This window comes from Heterodontus francisci, chromosome 5 (genome assembly GCF_036365525.1).
Source record: "Heterodontus francisci isolate sHetFra1 chromosome 5, sHetFra1.hap1, whole genome shotgun sequence".
NCBI lineage: Eukaryota > Metazoa > Chordata > Chondrichthyes > Heterodontiformes > Heterodontidae > Heterodontus > Heterodontus francisci.
This window is the reverse complement of record NC_090375.1, coordinates 71,710,666-71,729,066: the sequence shown is the minus strand read 5'-3', so window position 1 is coordinate 71,729,066 and position 18,401 is coordinate 71,710,666. Positions and strand designations below refer to the sequence as shown.

Below are 18,401 nucleotides of genomic sequence, written 5' to 3'. Positions count from 1 at the left end.
TCTGTGTACCTTTTGGAAGAAGTAACGCGAGCACGCCTCATCCTGCTCGATGGAGCGGACTCTGGACCGGAAGATGATCTTGGAGGCCTCCTTGGCAAAGAGCGAGGCCTGCTGGCTCTTCACCTCTTGGAGGTCCTCCATGACCTCGACCCCCATTGACTGCAACCGGAGTAGATTTTGCATAATTTTCTGGAGTCGGGACAGTTCCCTCTGTCTCTCTCTCGCCTTCTGAACACCTTTGTGGATGAAGAACCTCTTGATGTTCTCCTTTATCGCTTCCCACCAGTGAACTGGAGACTCAAAGAGGGGTTTCACGGTCCTCCAACCTTTGTAATCCCTTTTGAGTTCCTCAACGTTCTCTGGGGTCAGCAGTGTCGCATTGAGCTTCCACGTCCCTCTGCCAACCCACTGGTCGTCCTGTAAGTGACAGTCGGCCAGTAAGAGGCAGTGGTCGGAGAAGAACACCGGCTTGACGTCGGTGGATCCGACCGTGACAGCACGGGACACAAACAGGAAGTCAATCCTGGAACGGGCAGACCCGTCCGATCTTGACCATGTGTATCTGCGCTGCGCTCCGTCTGCAGGTTTGCTGAAGACGTCGTGCAGTTTGGCATCCTTAACTGTTTCTACTAGGAATCTGGACGTAGCGTCCAGTTTGCTGTCGTCACTGCCGGATCGTCCAGCCGCATCGATGATGCAGTTGAAGTCACCGCCTAGGATGACCGGCCTGGACGTCGCCAGCAGCAGTGGGAGCTGCTGGAAGACGGTCAGTCGCTCGCTGCGTTGTACCGGGGCGTACACGTTGATCAACCGGAGCGGAGCGTTGTTGTACATCACGTCTGCTACGAGGAGGCGGCCGCCCACCACCTCCTTAACTTCGGAGATGGTGAAGTTACCTCCCCGCAGCAGAATACCCAGGCCGGAGGAACGGCAGTCATTACCCCCCGACCAGATCGATGGCCCGTGGGACCACCATCGCGACCACTGCCTGTAGGTGCTGAGGTGTGGTATTCCACACTCCTGCAGAAACAGTAGGTCAGCTTTGACCTTGGCAAGGTAATCCAAGGTTGAAACACATCGCGTAGTAGATTTAATGCTACGCACATTAATGGAAGCAATTCTTACACCCATTTTTTACTAAAAATTAGTTGTTGCTTCCCATACCATTTGTCCTCGCTAGTCCCAGTCCTTCCCCTTCGGGATGTTCCTGCATTCCCATTGTATGCGCAAGCAGTTTCACGTTGGTTGGGCTCAGAAACCCCTCCTGATTTTTCATGCAGGGTTTGTGCCGCTCAGGTGACATCGGGGGGGTCTTGTAGGCAGAGAGGATTGGGTTGTCCTCAGCTGCTTCCATCTGTTCCTCCTCAAAAACATCACAGCTCCCGGTCTCCCGGAGCTCAGGTGCGCCAGACGTGTCTTTGCTCCCGGTGTCGCAGAACTGAGATGCGTTGGCCACTTCGTTACGTGTGGGGCATTGGGGTTGGGGCACGCTGGGCCCATCACAGCTTCCAGTGCCCGGGGGCTGGGATGCTTTATCATCCATCTCGGAGTTCTGCCGCCTCTTTTGAAGGGGCTGTCGTTCCAGCATTTCCCCGTCCAGTGAAGAGGAGTTGTTGCAGTCTGATTCAGAAGAGAGCCTCCTCTTGCCACTGGTTTGGGTGGTGGCTTTGGGATGTTTTTTCTTTGTGGTTTTCCTCTGGACCACTTGCCACTGACCTGTTTGTCCATCTGCTGCCTCCTCCTCCATTGATTCTGTCTGTGGGGGAGGGGTTTCCGGGCGCTGGGTAGGTGCTGGGTCGTTGGTTTCAGCCGCCTCCCCTTCCTTCTCAGGTTGAAGTTCCTCACTGCGGAGAAGGTTGCTGGTCTCCTTTCGAACAGCGGACGCCTTCGTTGAACGTTCGCCCGGCCATTCCTTGGACCTTGCCGCCTGAGCATAGCTGAGACAACGTTTGGGACATGTCTTGTAGAGATGGCCTGCCGCACCGCACAAGTTGCAACACTTAGTCTGCTTACAGTCCTTGGTCTGATGGCCTTCCTCCTTGCAGTTCTTGCAAACAACCGTGCTGCAGTTGGCTGCCATGTGACCAGATTTTCCACAGGTGCGGCAAACTCTGGGCTGCCCAGCGTAGACCAAGAAGCCTCGACTTCCCCCGATAGCGAAGCTGGAGGGAGGGTGGATGATGGCTCCACTGGGATCTACCTTCAAGGTCACCTTGACCTGCCGCTTGCTGGTCCAGATCCCAAAGGGGTCCTTGACATCAGTGCTGCTGCCGGCCACCTCGACGTACCTGGCGAGAAAGGTGAGTACATCCACCACCGGAACATGGGGGTTGTAGAGGTGAATCGTCACCACCCGATCCCGTTGTGACGGAAGCGTGAAGAGCGGCTCCGCTGTGAGGATCGACAGTGGCGCCCGGTCCCCTTTCTCCTTGAACGCCTTCAGGAACTTGATGCATCCCGCCACGCTCCGGAACGTCACGTCGAAGTATCCACTGCTGGGGAAATCCTGCAGGCAGAAGACGTCCGTCGCTTGAAATCCGCAGCAATCGAAGAGAATTTTCTTGATGAAGAAGGTGCGATCGACCGGTGCATCTCCTTCCTTGTCCTTCACGACCACCCGAACGGTGTTGCGCACTCCCTGGCCCGAAGCTCGAAAATTGGTTATAGCCATTTTACTCAAAGCTTCCCCAGGATCAAAAAGCAATGATCATGGTCTCTTCTCAATCAAATAAGCACTGATAAGAACAGATACTACACTTGATCTTAGCCAAAAGGCGGAGGGAGGGAGCGAGACTTCGGGTGTCCACAGGGACTCTCTTTTAGTTAGAACTGTCAGTGGATCCTGCCAACTAGCCAATTTGTGGTGGAACAAAAGCCACTTCAGAGTCAGAGTGAGCTAAAATCATGAAATATTTATTCCAAGTATGTAGGGGAGAGCCTTCAGCATGCCAAAATCTCTCGAAGAAATCATGGTTACAGCAGAGATATTTATATAATAACTTTATGTGGAATTAATACAGCTGGTTACTCATATGCCCATATTTGGTTATCTTACTATTGCTTATACACTTCTTTTCAGCACTTTACAATACCAGTTCTTCTTTGCAATTTCGCCTTCCCTAATTTTATCTCTTACAACAGATAAACAGACCAAGGCCTCATGATGGAAAGGTACAAGGGGAAAAAAACTTCAGCTGTGTGAACCTTAGTAACCCTATTAACCCTTCATTTTCCACATCAGTATTTGTTCTTAACTGTAATATTTCTAAAAACTATAAATAGCGTCGGAAAATCTGATGTGGCTGTAATGCAATTATACTCAGGGCATTTATTCTGGAGCTGATATGGGTGAACCATGGTAGATCAAGGTTCAGATCATGGTCATGGACAGAAGTATAGGAACAACCACAATAAATGACACAACGGGCAATAAAAAATGCACACATCCCATGAATGAATAATATAAATAAATCTCTTTTTGCATACTCAGCAATGCTCACAATACACAATTGTGCCATACATTTCTAGATCCATTTTAAGCCAACACAGCTAGGGTTACATCATACTTTAAGCCAGATAAATTACAGAGCAAACTACAGTTCCCTTTGGAGTTTGCCTTCGTTGCACTCAGCCGAGTTCTCAGGCCTGCTTTTAAGTGCCCCACCGACCACTCTCATCCATTTGCTTGAGAGTGTAGTTTCTATTGCTGCAGTGATCTTAATGGGAATAAAACTTTTTCTAGTTTCAAATATTTAACATACTTATTTTACATGAGAGATGGGCACATTTCTTCTGAAGGCTGACTGAACCTGGTATCAGCAGAGGTATTTTTTAAATGTATTTTTAGTTTTCTCTAGTTAGCCTCCTCAACAGTCCTTTGCCTAATCAGCCAGCTTCCAAAGGAGGAAGTGGCACAATGAGCTCACAGCAGAACTTTGATTAACAAAAAAAGTGGTTTCCATTGGACAGTCAATTTGGTGGTGCAACACTTTGCTGCACACGGAGCCACAGAATGGGTTGGATATAAGTTCAGGCAGTTCCCAAGTTCGTCTGTTCTGTCTTGGGGATAGGCTCAATAAATATTAAGCACTTCCATACAAAAAGGAAGAGGTAATCAGAGACAGAGAGAAAGAGAAAGATTTCACCTGGCTGCTCTCAGATTTTTGACTTTAAAGGAAAATTGTGAAGGGTATATGACAGGTGTCCCATTGCCCATTGCACACCACTGATGATGGCAGAAAATCGAGGTAAATGGCTAACTTATTTAAATATTATTGTTATTTGCTTAAATCCTAAATTGAATCTAAAGACAAAAGACAGATTGAGAGATGTTTATGAAAAACAAAAACTGAAATTGATGTTTCAGAATTAAGGTTGACATTTTTTCCATGAGTATAAAAAATGGAAAAGCAAAAGACACGTTAGCAGTTTTGCTAACCCACCTCTAGATATCCTATTCTGCCCTTTCATTTGTTAATATTTAGTACCGGCACGAATACCAGTGGGGAAGTATATAGACCTACCAGTCATTATTACCATTCAGGTAAATATCTCAGAATATCTGCTAATAACTTCCAGAAAGAAAATCTGGGCTATTACATTTCCTGCCAAAACATTGCACACATCATTTTAAATTAATGTAGATTTTTTTCCTCTTCTGTTGATTCCCAAAGGTGTCCATGCTGATGAGGACATCCAATGGATGACCCAGATAAATAGGCTCCAGAAGTTAATTGACCGCCTGGAAAAGAAGGTATGCATTTATTTAGAATGTGGACAATGCATAAAAGAGCAAGTTTACAACAGCAAATATAACATATAACACATTATCATAGAACCAAAAAATCAATTCTGATCGTATGTCACACACAATTATATTTATCATTGCTCTTTTGTAAGATAACATATGCAAGAATTTATCCTATCTATCAGTAATAAGTGCTGTGTACTGTTTGCATTTTCTGTACTTATAACATTTACTCCCTGTCATACTTTACTGTCACATGTTTTGCCATGCCTAATATTATTGTTTTTATACCTCTTCTATTTATTTCTGATTGGCTCATCTTTCCCACCTTTTTTATAAATTTATAAATTTGTGCTAACCAATTTTTACATTAATTCTAACTTCTTACAGCTGATTGAGTCAGACAAATTTATGTCCAGAAATTTCTTTCAGCTGATTGTGTAACATGCAAACTTATAAATTAAAATGCACTCACATTAATTTGTTGGAAGAGCAAAAGACTAAGCAAGTAGACTAATTAAATGACAAAAAATAGTTTTGTCTGCCATTTTTATTGGTACCTAAAATTTGCAATAACACTGTAAACACCTGGCAAAATTACATATTTGACTGTATTTTGATTAAATTTACTCATTGAGTTCTCCTTAATGCATTAAAATTTTAACGTCAAAGCCTTATCTTATGTGAAAGGTCTGACCCTCAGCTGGATATTTTGTTCCTTGAACAATTAGAGACAGTTACCAACCCCATCAGAGCTGTTTGCAAAATTTCTCATTCATGAGGATTTGAGTTTATTTGCTTTCTCCACAATACTTCAAAGCAAACCTGAGATTAAATTCTTAAACCTCACATTGAAGATATAAAAAGACACTCCTAGTCTGATATAAACTGCTCAAGTTTTACCTCAGATAGACACTTGTGTTTAACAGCACCTGTGAATTCTTTTGTTAACATTGAAAAAGGAAAACAAGGATGCTTTATCAAAGCTTAGCTGGAAGATGAATTTATGTTATTGGGTTCCTCATGAAACGGGATGCTGATCAGGTAAGTACTTGTTCCGAATGGCGTTTGAGCTCCTTTGAGTGTTGTTGCAGCTGCATCATCCAGCCAATGGAGACTATTCCATCACACACCTGACGGTGGCAGAGAGGCTTTAGAGCAGGGTTGTCCAACATATGGCCTGCGGCCAGAATCTGGCCCACCAAAGGTTTCTGTCCAGCCAATTGATTCTAGAGTATTGCTTTGGATCCTATACTATCTGTTCTGGGAGTTTTAACCAAAACACACACACACACACACACACACACACAAGCTACTTTTAGTATTGTATAGAATAAGATAGGAAGTAGAGGATGTGGTTGCTGCCCGGAAGCCAGGGACAGTTATGGGGGTGACACCACTCAGAATCCGCTCTATCCCGCGCTAAGTGGTGCACGCGGATCTGCTTCCGGGTGAGTCTGGAGCTCGGGCTCCAGGGCAATGAGTGTAGATGGTGGCTGATCACAGGTTGGAGCCACAGGCCTGAGGTAAGGACTGGAGGCGCGGGGCCTGGGGGGAGGAGAGACCCACGGCCCAGCTGCTTCAGGGGCTTCAGCAGATGTGGCCTGACTCTGTGACCTCTGTGTCTGGACTGTGCTCAGTCTCCACCACCACCCCCCACCCCCTGCCCCCCCACTCCCCGGGGCCAGTCTATGGAAGATCAAGGTTTGATCTAATCGAGGGGTTTAAGATGATTAAGGTATTTGATCGGATAGATAGAAACTATTTCCTCTGATGAGCGGGAGTTCAGAACAAGGGGGCAGAACCTTAAAATTAGAGCCAGGCTGTTCAAGGGTGATGTCAGGAAGCACCTCTTCACACAAAGGGTAGTGGAAATCTGGCCCTCTCTCCCCCAAAAGCTGTTGAGGCTGGGAGTCAATTGAAAATTTCACAACTGAGAATGATACATTTTTGTTGGGTTAGGGTGCTGAGGGTGATGGAACCAAGGAGGGTAGATGGAGTTAAGATACAGATCAGCCATAATTTAATTGAATGGTGGAGCAGGCTTGAAAGGCTGAATGGCCTCTTCCTGTTCCTATGACTGACCATAAGGAACTGGGGCCAGGGTCTGGTTCTGATGTTTCTGTTCCTGTTCACCTGCCATTTTAGAAATGGTTCCAGACCGAATCCAGGAGTCCATCAATCGTGAGCCACTTATAGTTTCGGCTATCGACTTCAAAATTCTTAATTTCAAGTATCACGTGAAAAGGTTTTGACCCAGCGGCAGTGAAGGAATGGCACTATAGTTCCAAGTCAGGGTGGTGTGTGGCTTGGAGGTGGTGTTCCCATGCATCTGCAATCGTCAGTGAATAGCCCCATTTTTAACCTTATAATGAAGGGAAGGTCATTGATGAAGCAGTTGAAGATAGTTGGGTCTTGGCACTGCCTGAGCAACACCTGAAACAATATTCAGAGGCACAGATGATTGGCCTCCAACAACCACAGCATGCATTTTGGTGCCAGTTATGACTCCAGCCAATGGAAAATTTTCCCTGATCACTTAACTTAAATTTTACTAAGGCACCTTGATGCCACACTCTGTCCTTGACATCAAAGCAGCACTTGACCCTCACTGTTATCTCACATCTGGAATTCAACTAGTGCCCCTGCTAGGATGAAAGCTGTAGTGAGATCTGGAGCCAGACTGAATATTGATGATACTAAAAACAGAAAATGCTGGAAATACTCAGCAGGTTTTGAAGCATGTTTGGAGAGAGAAAGAGAGTTAACATATCAGGTCAATGACCTTTCATCATAACTGGGAAAAGTTAGAAATGATATTTCAATGACTAACCTTGCCAAGGAGGCAATTTAAATATGACAATGAGGCTATATGCCTCACTTTTATTCACTATTTGAAATTTAATGCTGGATGGATGGATTTCCTGAGCAGCTAAACCAAGACAAGGGACTGCTGGATCAAGAGGCAAGTGCCTTTCCACCTACCTGCTGAATCCAGCGTGCTTGCCTGGCCAAATCCCCACGATTGGTCATGTCCACCCACCTTTAGAATCTACCCCACAAACCGAACCCCCCATCCCCGAGCCCTCCAACGTCCCCACTCCCACTAGGCCTTCAATCATGCCTCTGATCTCATCCCCAGCCTCCCTGCCCCCACCTCCCGACCATGCCCCAGGTCTTCCAGCCTCTACCAGGCCTCTGGGCATCTCAATCTGAGGCCTCTGACCTCCTTCTCTCTGAACTACCCCCACTAAGCCTCCAACCTCCACCCCACCACCACCCAGGCTTCCGATGTCCTCCCCAGACCTCCGATGCACTGCAGCAACTCACCATGCCTCCTTCGACAGCACCTTCCAAACCTGCAACTTCTTCCAACTAGAAGAACAAGGGCAGCAGATGCATGGGAACAACACCACCTACAAGGAACTCTCCAAGTCACACACCATCCTGACTTAGAAACATATTGCTGTTCTTTCATTGTCGCTGGATCAAAACGTGGAACTTCCTTACTAACAGCACTGTGAGTGTACCCATGCCAGATGGACTGCAGAGGTTCAAGAAGGCAGCTCACCACTATGTTCTCAAGGGCAATTAGGGATGGGCAACAAATGCTGGCCTTGCCAGTGATGCCCACATCCCATGAACAAATGTTAAAAAAAGCACCAAAACATTTTGACCTGTAATTTCCTGATATTATGGGTTTCAGGGAAAATCCTGGGTCTTTGCTATTGGGAAGGAGGGAATTCTGGATATGCTGCAGCAGTTAAAATCTACCTGTTTGACAAAGCTTTTGATCATCTGCCCTAATATCACCTGATGTGGCTTCTTGAGAGGGTGCAGAGAAGATTTGCCAGAATGCTTCACAAACCACTGACCACCTCCAGGCACTTACCCATTGTCTCTCGAGACAAGGAGACCGAAGAAGAAGTCACTATACAGTTTGATTTGTTGAGCTGGCTCAAGCTGTTTTACTGGAGGGGGCATGGACCTATTCTATGACTCTATGACTCTAATTGTTCCAGGGATGGGGGATTTTAGTTACAAGGTTAGATTGCAAAAGTTGGGTTTGTTCTCCTTGGAACAAGGGAGGTTGAGAGGAGATTTAATACAAGTGTACAAGATTATGACAGGCTTAGATAAGTTAGACAAGGAAAAACGTCCCATTAACTAATGGTACAAACACTAGGGGACACAGATTAAAGGTTTTAGGCAAGAGATACGGTGGAATAGGAGGAAAAACTTTTTTACACGGGTGGTGGTAATGATCTGCACTTCGCTATCCACAAGGGTGGTGCAAGCAGAGACAATCAATGACTTCAAGAGGAAGTCAGATGGTCACTTGAGGGAAATAGACTTGCAGGGCTTTAGGGATTGAGTGGGGGAGTGGGACTGACTGGATAGCTCTGTGGAGAGCCAGCATGAACTCATTGGGCCAAATGGCCTCCTTCCGTGCTGTAAATGACTCTATAAATCTAAGTCACATCATATCCAAATTAAAATTTTGCAAATGCATTTGATAATGCTCCTGTGAATCATTTTGGGACATTTTACTACATTACAGTGCGATGTAAAGGCAAGTGGCTTTTGGTGTTAAAAAAATTGCAGCAGTTGACTTGGCTAGTGACATAGCTTAGTAGGGGAAGAGAGAATGTGAGAGCTACAGTTCTACTTGAATGTCGGAAAACAATTATAGAATTCACAAAACTGAATTTCTGCAATCTGAAGACATTCTGATGACTTGAAAGTTTTTCTGCTATTGCTCAATCACATTTTCTGATTCACAAGACAGAGAGCATCTTTCTAAAATGAATGTGTTTCATGTCCCTCACAGGTGTTGCACACTTACAGAAAAAAGCACCTGACAAGCAGACTGCTATTTCCAGAGGAATTCTTCCTCCACCTAATTCAGCCATTCTGTCATGCACCTTACATTTTTTTATTCGGTTTTTTTGTGGGATGTGGGCATCGCTGACTAGACAGCATTTATTGCCCATTCCTAATTGTCCTTGAATTGAGTGGCTTGCCAGGCCATTTCAGAGTGTAGTTAAGAGTCAACCACATTGCTGTGGGTCTGGAGTCACATGTAGGCCAGACCAGGTAAGGACAGCAGATTTCCTTCCCTAAAGGACATTAGTGAACCAGATGGGGTTTTACAACAATCGACAATGGTTTCATGGCCACCTTTAGACTAGCATTTTAATTCCAGATTCATTAATTAAATTCAAATTTCACCATCTGCCGCAGTAGGATTCGAACCCTTGCCCCCTGAGCATGAGGCTGGGCTCTGGATTACTAGTCCAGTGACATTACCACTGCGCCACCGCTTCCCCAAATTCAAGTTTATTCAAGCACCAGCCCAGATACACCCACTTGGAACGAGGGCACGACTGAGAGAGTATATAACTGGGTGAATCACAGAACACCAGTCAGTAGAAGGAGCTGGGAGGGAATAATGAGGAAACAACCAATTCTCCCTAGAGGCAGCAGTTATGTTTGCCCTCGGCTGAGGAGCCCAAGTACCAAGATCTTAGGAGGCCAGACTTTTAAAAAGATATGCCCTGTCAGCAGGGAACCATGCTCATGGGGAGTGCGTTGCAGAAAATTATAGGTACGCATCCTGTGATTTTCCTATTCGTCCATATCTTCTTACCAGTCCATTTGTTTGTATTGTTCTATTTGTTTTGCAGGACTTGAAGCTTGAACCACTGGAAGAAGAAATATTGGAGGGAAATGCCAAATCTGTAAGTCAGTCCTAAATTACTTAAAAATCGTTTCAGTCACTAAGAGCATGAAAATTAAATTGTGACCATGTTTGGAAATAAAGGAAGGAAGGAAGCAATCAGAGGTCTAGCCCACAGTTTGTCATCCTGGAATTTTCACATCAAATTTCCCCATCATTAATTTGGAACAAAATAGTAGGAAGGCTCAGTTACCTAACTAGGTAGTTTAATACTAGTATAGATCCATGCCCCCTCCAGTAAAACATCTTGAGCCGGCTCAACAAATCAAACTGTACAGTGACTTCTTCTTCTTTGGCCTCCTTGTCTCGAGAGACAATTGGTAAGTGCCTGGAGGTGGTCAGTGGTTTGTGAAGCAGCGCCTGGAGTGGCTATAACGACCAATTCTAGAGTGACAGACTCTTGCACAGGTGCTTAAGATAAGATTGGTTGTCGGGGCTATTACACAGTTGGCTCTCCCTTGCGCTTCTGTCTTTTTTCCTGCCAACAGCTAAGTCTCTTCGACTCGCCACTCTTTAGCCCCACCTTTATGGCTGTCCACCAGCTCTGGCGATCACTGGCAACTGATTCCCACCACTTGTGATCAATGTCACAGGACTTCATGTCGCGTTTGCAGACGTCTTTAAAGCGGAGACATGGACGGCCGGTGGGTCTGATGCCGGTGACGAGCTCGCTGTACAATGTGTCCTTGGGGATCCTGCCATCTTCCATGCGGCTCACATGGCCAAGGCATCTCAAGTGCTGCTCGCTCAGTAGGGTGTATATGCTGGGGAAGTTGGCCGCCTCGAGGACTTCTGCGTTGGAGATACGGTCCTGCCACCTGATGCCAAGGATTCTCCGGAGGAAGCGAAGATGGAATGAATTGAGACGTCGCTCTTGGCTGACGTACGTTGTCCAGGCCTCGCTGCCGTAGAGCAAGGTACTGAGGACACAGGCTTGATACACTTGGACTTTTGTGTTCCGTGTCAGTGCGCCATTTTCCCACACTCTCTTGGCTAGTCTGGACATAGCAGTGGAAGCCTTTCCCATGCGCTTGTTGATTTCTGCATCGAGAGACAGGTTACTGGTGATAGTTGAGCCAAGGTAGGTGAATTCTTGAACCACTTCCAGAGCGTGGTCGCCGATATTGGTGGATGGAGCACTTCTGACGTCCTGTCCCATGATGTTCGTTTTCTTGAGGCTGATGGTTAGGCCAAATTCGTTGCAGGCAGCCGTAATCCTGTCGATGAATCTCTGCAGACACTCTTCTGTGTGGGATGTTACTGCAGCATCGTCAGCAAAGAGGAGTTCCCTGATGAGGACCTTCCATACTTTGGTCTTCGTTCTAAGACGGGCAAGGTTGAACAACCTGCCATCTGATTTTGTGTGGAGGAAAATTCCTTCTTCTGAAGACTTGAACGCACGTGAGAGCAGCAGGGAGAAGAAGATCCCAAACAGTGTAGGTGCGAGAACTCAGCCCTGTTTCATGCCACTCAGGATAGGAAAGGGGTCTGATGAGGTGCCGCTATGCTGAATGGTGCCTTTCATATTGTCATGGAATGAGGTGATGATACTTAGTAGCTTTGGTGGACATCCGATCTTTGCTAGTAGTTTGAAGAGACCACATCTGCTGACGACGTCAAAGGCTTTGGTGAGATCTATGAAAGCAACGTAGAGGGGCATTTGTTGTTCGTGGCATTTCTCCTGTAGCTGGCGAAGGGAGAACAGCATGTCAATGGTGGATCTCTCTGCTCGAAAGCCACATTGTGCCTCAGGGTAGACATGCTCAGCCAGCTTCTGAAGCCTGTTTAAAACGACTCGAGTGAAGACTTTCCCCACTATGCTGAGCACGGAGATTCCACGGTAGTTGTTGCAGTCACCGCGGTCACCCTTGTTCTTACAGAATTTGATGATATTGGCATCGCGCATGTCCTGTGGTACTGCTCCCTCATCCCAGCACAGGTAAAGCAGTTCACGGAGTGCTGAGAGTATAGCAGGCTTTGCACTCTTGATTATTTCAGGGGTAATGCCGTCCTTCCCAGGGGCTTTTCCACTGGCTAGAGAATCAATGGCATCACTAAGTTCCGATTTTGTTGGCTGTTCGTCCAGCTCATCCATGACTGGCAGAGACTGGGCTGCATTGAGGACGGTCTCAGTGACAACATTTTCTCTGGAGTCAAAGACCTTGAAGGGAAGAATGTAGGGTAATACATGTACAGTCAATAACACCTTGCACCTGGAGCAATCCAGCAATGTGGGCAAATCCAAGACCTCCCGATCTTATGCCTGGCGGGGACTTTGCATATGCACAACGGCTAACTCCCGATCACGTGGCAGGGGCCACATCGGCGACGCCATTCACGGCATCACCTGTTGAACGTGCCAGTGCTGGCACCATTTTAAAAGCTGCCAGCCCTGCAAACAGCACAACATAGTACCGAGCTCACCCCTTCCTCCCACCCCCATGCAGTACATAGTGCAGAGTTCGCCCCTTCCTCCCGCCGCCCACCCCCCCCCCCCCACCCCCGCCCCATACAGTACATTGTGCAGAGTTCACCCCTTTTCCAACTCAGTGGCACCAGCTGTGCCTGGACAGGAAAGTGAAGGTGCGTGAGTGCCACATGTCGCGCTGAACATCGGGAACTGAAGGTAAGATCGCTGCAGATTGCATTTTAATTAATGCAAAGATGTAATTTAAATAAGCAAACTCGAGTCCCGTTGCAGACCGGTGGAGGGGCCGCCACAGAGCTTCCCCGCCACTGGGAAGATTGGGCCCGGCAATCCCGGCATCGGGCTCTGTGGCAGCTGCTGCCACTCCGATTCTCTGGCACGCCCCCGCCATGTAACCCGGCGTTGTGTTGTGAACAAATTCTAGCCGTGCATGTGCCTTGACCAGTATGGCTGCAGCCACATTTTGTGGGTACTTCCATCATGGGCTGTCCCACCATGAAACTGAAAAATGGAATGCTGATTTCTTACTCAAATACTTGGTGAAATGCAAAGGAATTTTTACCCCAATTAATTTAGTTCAGGTTGGCTCAGGTCCCATGCCCACAATTGGATAGGTTGGTTTCAGAAAGCGTATCACTATACAGTTCTCGGTAGTGCTCCACCCAGCGGTCCATTTGCTTGCGTTGGTCAGTGATCGTGTCCACTGATTTAGACTTGAGGGGGGCGATCTTCCTGATGGTTGGCCCAAAAGCTCTCTTAATGCCATCATACATTCCTCTGATGTTTCCGGTGTCAGAGGCCAGCTGAATATGACTGCATCGGTATTGCCAGTAGTCATTTGCGCAGCGCCTGGCTGTTCTTTGTGCATCGCTTCTGGCTGCTTTAAGTGCTACGGATATTAACTCTCTGGGGGCTTTCTTGTAGTTCAACAGTGCAATGCGCTTAGCTGCTATGACAGGTTCCAGCTGTTCAAAGTGAGATTGAAACCAGTCTGTATTCTGCTTCTCACGTTTGCCATAGGTGGTCATTGCTGAGTCATAGATGGTGTCTCTGATGTGGGCCCACTTGGTCTCTGCATCCCCTGTGGGAGTGCTTTGAAGGGCTTTTCAAGTGAATTTAGAAACTTATGTAACAGCTGTGGATGAGAAATTCTGTTCGTGTTGATGCGCGAGCGGCCCTTCTGCTTGGAGTGATGCAGCTTCTTTGGTTTGAGTCTAACCTTGCTGCACACCAGGGAGTGGTCAGTGTCGCAGTCTGCACTGTGGAAGCTGCGTGTGATTTGAATGCTGTTTAAAGAGGCTCGCCTTGTGACGATGAGGTCCAGCTGGTGCCAACGACGTGATCTTGGGTGCCTGCAGTCTCTGCCCATTCTCATTCATCTTTCCAATGTCATAGCGCCCAAGACAGGAGGGCCATGAGTCATGGTCGGCCCCAACCCTGGCGTTAAAGCAGCAGTGTCATACAACAGGAAGGGATTCCATTTCCTGAATATTTAGCTGGTCTTTGACTACAGGTAGTGATTAATGTGGATATGTGCCCAGTCTTCTGTCATGAGTTCTGAAGACTTATTACTGTGCCAGTCCTCAAACCTCCCTGTCTTTGACCCAGGTCAGCAGGTGTCAGCCTGGTTCTTGGGAGGCAGTAGGATTATCCTTTCTACACCTGGCTCATGACTTCTGTCAAAAAGCTTGGCACAAATCTGAGAGCCGATACAATGAGAACCACACGCAAACCAGAGCTGTCATTCAGCAAACCATAGGCATCTTGAAGCAAAGGCTCCAGTTACTGGACTGATCTGTTGGAGTCCAAGATAGTCTCCCAATTTGTAGTGGTTTGTTGCATGCTATATATCTATGCCATTGGGAGAGGCCAAGTCAACAGGAAGAAGTGCAGAAGCATGATGAACGGATGTGAAAGAAGAGGATGACAAGGAAGACCAAGATTAACAGTGTTGTCAGATGGCAGAGCTGTAAGACTACAAGGAGAGATTTTCTGAAACAAACCCTCCCCCAGAACACTAACAGTCCCAGCGTTTGACAGTACAGTCATGATACAGTTTCCATGATCACCATCATCTGCTGCATGCTGTACATGTTTGCAACATAAAAGGCCTAATTATGGAGGGGGAAAGTACAATGTAACCAAGGTTTCAATGCGAGAAGTATAACAGGTAAGGCAGATGAACTTAGAGCTTGGATTAGTACTTGGAACTATGATGTTGTTGCTATTACAGAGACTTGGTTGAGGGAAGGACAGGATTGGCAGCTAAATGTTCCAGGATTTAGAAGCTTCAGGTGGGATAGAGGGGGATGTAAATGGGGTGGGGAAGTTGCATTACTTGTTAAGGAGAATATCACAGCTGTACTGCGGAGAATACTTGGCATCAGGTGGCAGGACTATATCTCCAACACAGAAGTCCTTGAAGCGGCCAACACCCCCAGCTTATACACACTACTGAGTCAGCGGCGCTTGAGATGGCTTGGCCATGTGAGCCGCATGGAAGATGGCAGGATCCCCAAAGACACATTGTACAGCGATCTCGCCACTGGTATCAGACCCACCGGCCGTCCATGTCTCCGCTATAAAGACGTCTGCAAACGCGACATGAAATCCTGTGACATTGATCACAAGTCGTGGGAGTCAGTTGCCAGCATTCGCCAGAGCTGGCGGGCAGCCATAAAGACAGGGCTAAATTGTGGCGAGTCGAAGAAACTTAGTAGTTGGCAGGAAAAAAGACAGAGGCGCAAGGGGAGAGCCAACTGTGCAACAGCCCCGACAAACAAATTTCTCTGCAGCACCTGTGGAAGAGCCTGTCACTCCAGAATTGGCCTTTATAGCCACTCCAGGCGCTGCTTCACAAACCACTGACCACCTCCAGGCGCATATCCATTGTCTCTCGAGATAAGGAGGCCCAAAGAACTGCGGGAGGACACCTCAGAGGGGTCATGCAGCGAGGCAATATGGGTGGAGCTCAGGAATAGTGCAGTCACGATGTTGGGGGTTTTCTACAGGCCTCCCAACAGCCAGCGGGAGGTAGAGGAGCAGATATGCAGACAGATTTTGGAAAGATGTAAAGGTAACAGGGTTGTAGTGGTGGGTGATTTTAACTTCCCCTATATTGACGGGGACTCACTTAGTGCTAGGGGCTTGGATGGGGCAGAATTTGTAAGGAGCATCCAGGAGGGCTTCTTGAAACAATACGTAGATAGTCCAACTAGGGATGGGGCCGTACTGGACCTGGTATTGGGGAATGAGCCCGGCCAGGTGGTCAAAGTTTCAGTAGGGGAGCATTTCGGGAACAGTGACCATAATTCCATAAGTTTTAAGGTACTTGTGGATAAGGATAAGAGTAGTCCTCGGGTGAAGGTGTTAAATTGGGGGAAGGCTAATTATAACAATATTAGGCAGGAACTCAAGAATTTAGATTGGGGGCGGCTGTTTGAGGGTAAATCAACATCTGACATGTGGGAGTCAGGAGGGCTAAAAGGGATCATGAAAAGTCATTGGCAAACAGGATTAAGGAAAATCCCAATGCTTTTTATACATATATAAAGAGCAAGAGGGTAACCAGGGAAAGGGTTGGCCCACTCAAGGACAGAGGAGGGAATCTATGTGTGGAGCCAGAGAAAATGGGCGAGGGACTAAATGAGTACTTTGCATCAGTATTCACCAAAGAGAAGGACTTGGTGGATGATGAGCCTAGGGAAGGGAGTGTAGATAGTCTGGCTCATGTCATTATCAAAAAGGAGGAGGTGTTGGGCGTCTTGCAAAGCATTAACGTCGATAAGTCCCCAGGGCCTGATGGGATCTACCCCAGAATACTGAGGGAGGCAAGGGAAGAAATTGCTGGGGCCTTGACAGAAATCTTTGCGTCCTCATTGGCTACAGGTGAGGTCCCAGAGGACTGGAGAATAGCCAATGTTGTTCCTTTGTTTAAGAAGGGTAGCAAGGATAATCCAGGAAATTATAGTCCGGTGAGCCTTCCGTCAGTGGTGGGGAAATTATTAGAGAGGATTCTTCGGGACAGGATTTACTCCCTTTTGGAAACAAACGAACTTATTAGCGAAAGGCAGCATGGTTTTGGGAAGGGGAGGTCGTGTCTCACTAACTTAATTGAGTTTTCTGAGGAAGTGACGAAGATGATTGATGAAGAAAGGGCAGTGGATGTTATCTATATGGACTTCAGTAAAGCCTTTGACAAGATCCCTCATGGCAGACTGGTACAAAAGGTGAAGTCACACGGGATCAGAGGTGAACTGGCAAGATGGATACAGAACTGCCTCGGTCATAAAAGACAGAGGGTATCAGTGGAAGGGTGCTTTTCTGAATGGAGGGTGTGACTAGTGGTGTTCCACAGGGATCAGTGCTGGGACCTTTGCTGTTTGTAGTATATATAAATTATTTGGAGGAAAATGTAGCTGGTCTGATTAGTAAGTTTACGGACGACACAAAGGTTGGTGGAGTTGCAGATAGTAATGAAGATTGTCAGAGGATACAGCAGGATATAGATCGGTTGGAGACTTGGGCAGAGAAATGGCAGATGGAGTTTAATCCGGACAAATGTGAGGTAATGCATTTTGGAAGGTCTAATGCAGGTGGGAAGTATACAGTAAATGGCAGAACCTTTAGGAGTATTGACAGGCAGAGAGATCTGGACGTACAGGTCCACAGGTCACTGAAAGTGGCAACGAGGTGGATAAGGTAGTCAAGAAGGCATACAGCATGCTTGCCTTCATCGGTCGGGGCATAGAGTATAAAAATTGGCAAGTCATGCTGCAGCTGTACAGAACTTTAGTTAGGCCACACTTAGAATATTGCGTGCAATTCTGGTCACCACTCTACCAGAAGTACGTGGAGGCTTTGGAGAGGGTACAGAAGAGGTTTACCAGGATGTTGCCTGGTCTGGAGGGCATTAGCCATGAGGAGAGGTTGGATAAACTCGGATTGTTTTCACTGGAACGACGGAAGTGGAGGGGCGACATGATAGAGGTTTACAAAGTTATGGGTAGCATGGACAGAGTGGATAGTCGGAAGCTTTTTCCCAGGGTGGAAGAGTCAGTTACTAGGGGACATAGTTTTAAGATGAGAGGGGCAAAGTTTAGAGGGGATGTGCGAGGCAAGTTCTTTACACAGAGGGTGGTGAGTGTCTGAAACTTTCTGCCGGGGGAGGTGGTGGAAGCAGGTATGATAACGACGTTTAAGAGGCATCTTGACAAATACATAAATAGGATGGGAATAGAGGGATTCAGTCCCTGGAAGTGCAGAAGGTTTAGGCAGGCATCAAGATCGGCGCAGGCTTGGAGGGCTGAATGGCCTGTTCCTGTGCTGTACTGTTCTTTGTTCTTTGGTCAGAGCAGCATACAGTGACCAAGAGGACATGGCTGCAGAAGACTGTGCACTCAAGGTGACAATTGCACCATTAACTCATCCAGAGCACATACAATTAAATGCCAAGGCTAGCAAATTCTTTCTTTCACTCACCCTCC

At 47.0% G+C, this 18,401-nt stretch overlaps 2 protein-coding genes and 1 pseudogene across 4 annotated transcripts in view; 1 reads left to right on the top strand and 2 right to left on the bottom strand.

Annotated features, from left to right (window-relative positions):
* Positions 1-18,401, top strand: part of necab1 (N-terminal EF-hand calcium binding protein 1) — a 346,067-nt gene that overhangs the window by 296,921 nt on the left and 30,745 nt on the right. The window contains exons 8-9 of the mRNA XM_068030830.1: positions 4,674-4,753; positions 10,435-10,488. Coding sequence (XP_067886931.1) covers positions 4,674-4,753; positions 10,435-10,488 — 134 coding nt within the window. The remainder of the gene's footprint in view (positions 1-4,673; positions 4,754-10,434; positions 10,489-18,401) is intronic.
* Positions 2,679-2,788, bottom strand: LOC137370360 (U2 spliceosomal RNA; annotated as a pseudogene).
* The window catches only part of gra (granulito), a 265,219-nt gene continuing 251,283 nt past the window's right edge, over positions 4,466-18,401 (bottom strand). For 2 of the 3 annotated variants that reach the window (XM_068030836.1, XM_068030839.1), the window contains one exon: positions 4,466-4,741. Coding sequence is in view for 2 of the 3 variants with exons in the window: in XM_068030839.1 (XP_067886940.1) it covers positions 4,730-4,741 (12 nt within the window). In the remaining variant the exon portion in view is untranslated. The remainder of the gene's footprint in view (positions 4,742-18,401) is intronic. The other variant, XM_068030840.1, reaches the window with a different exon arrangement.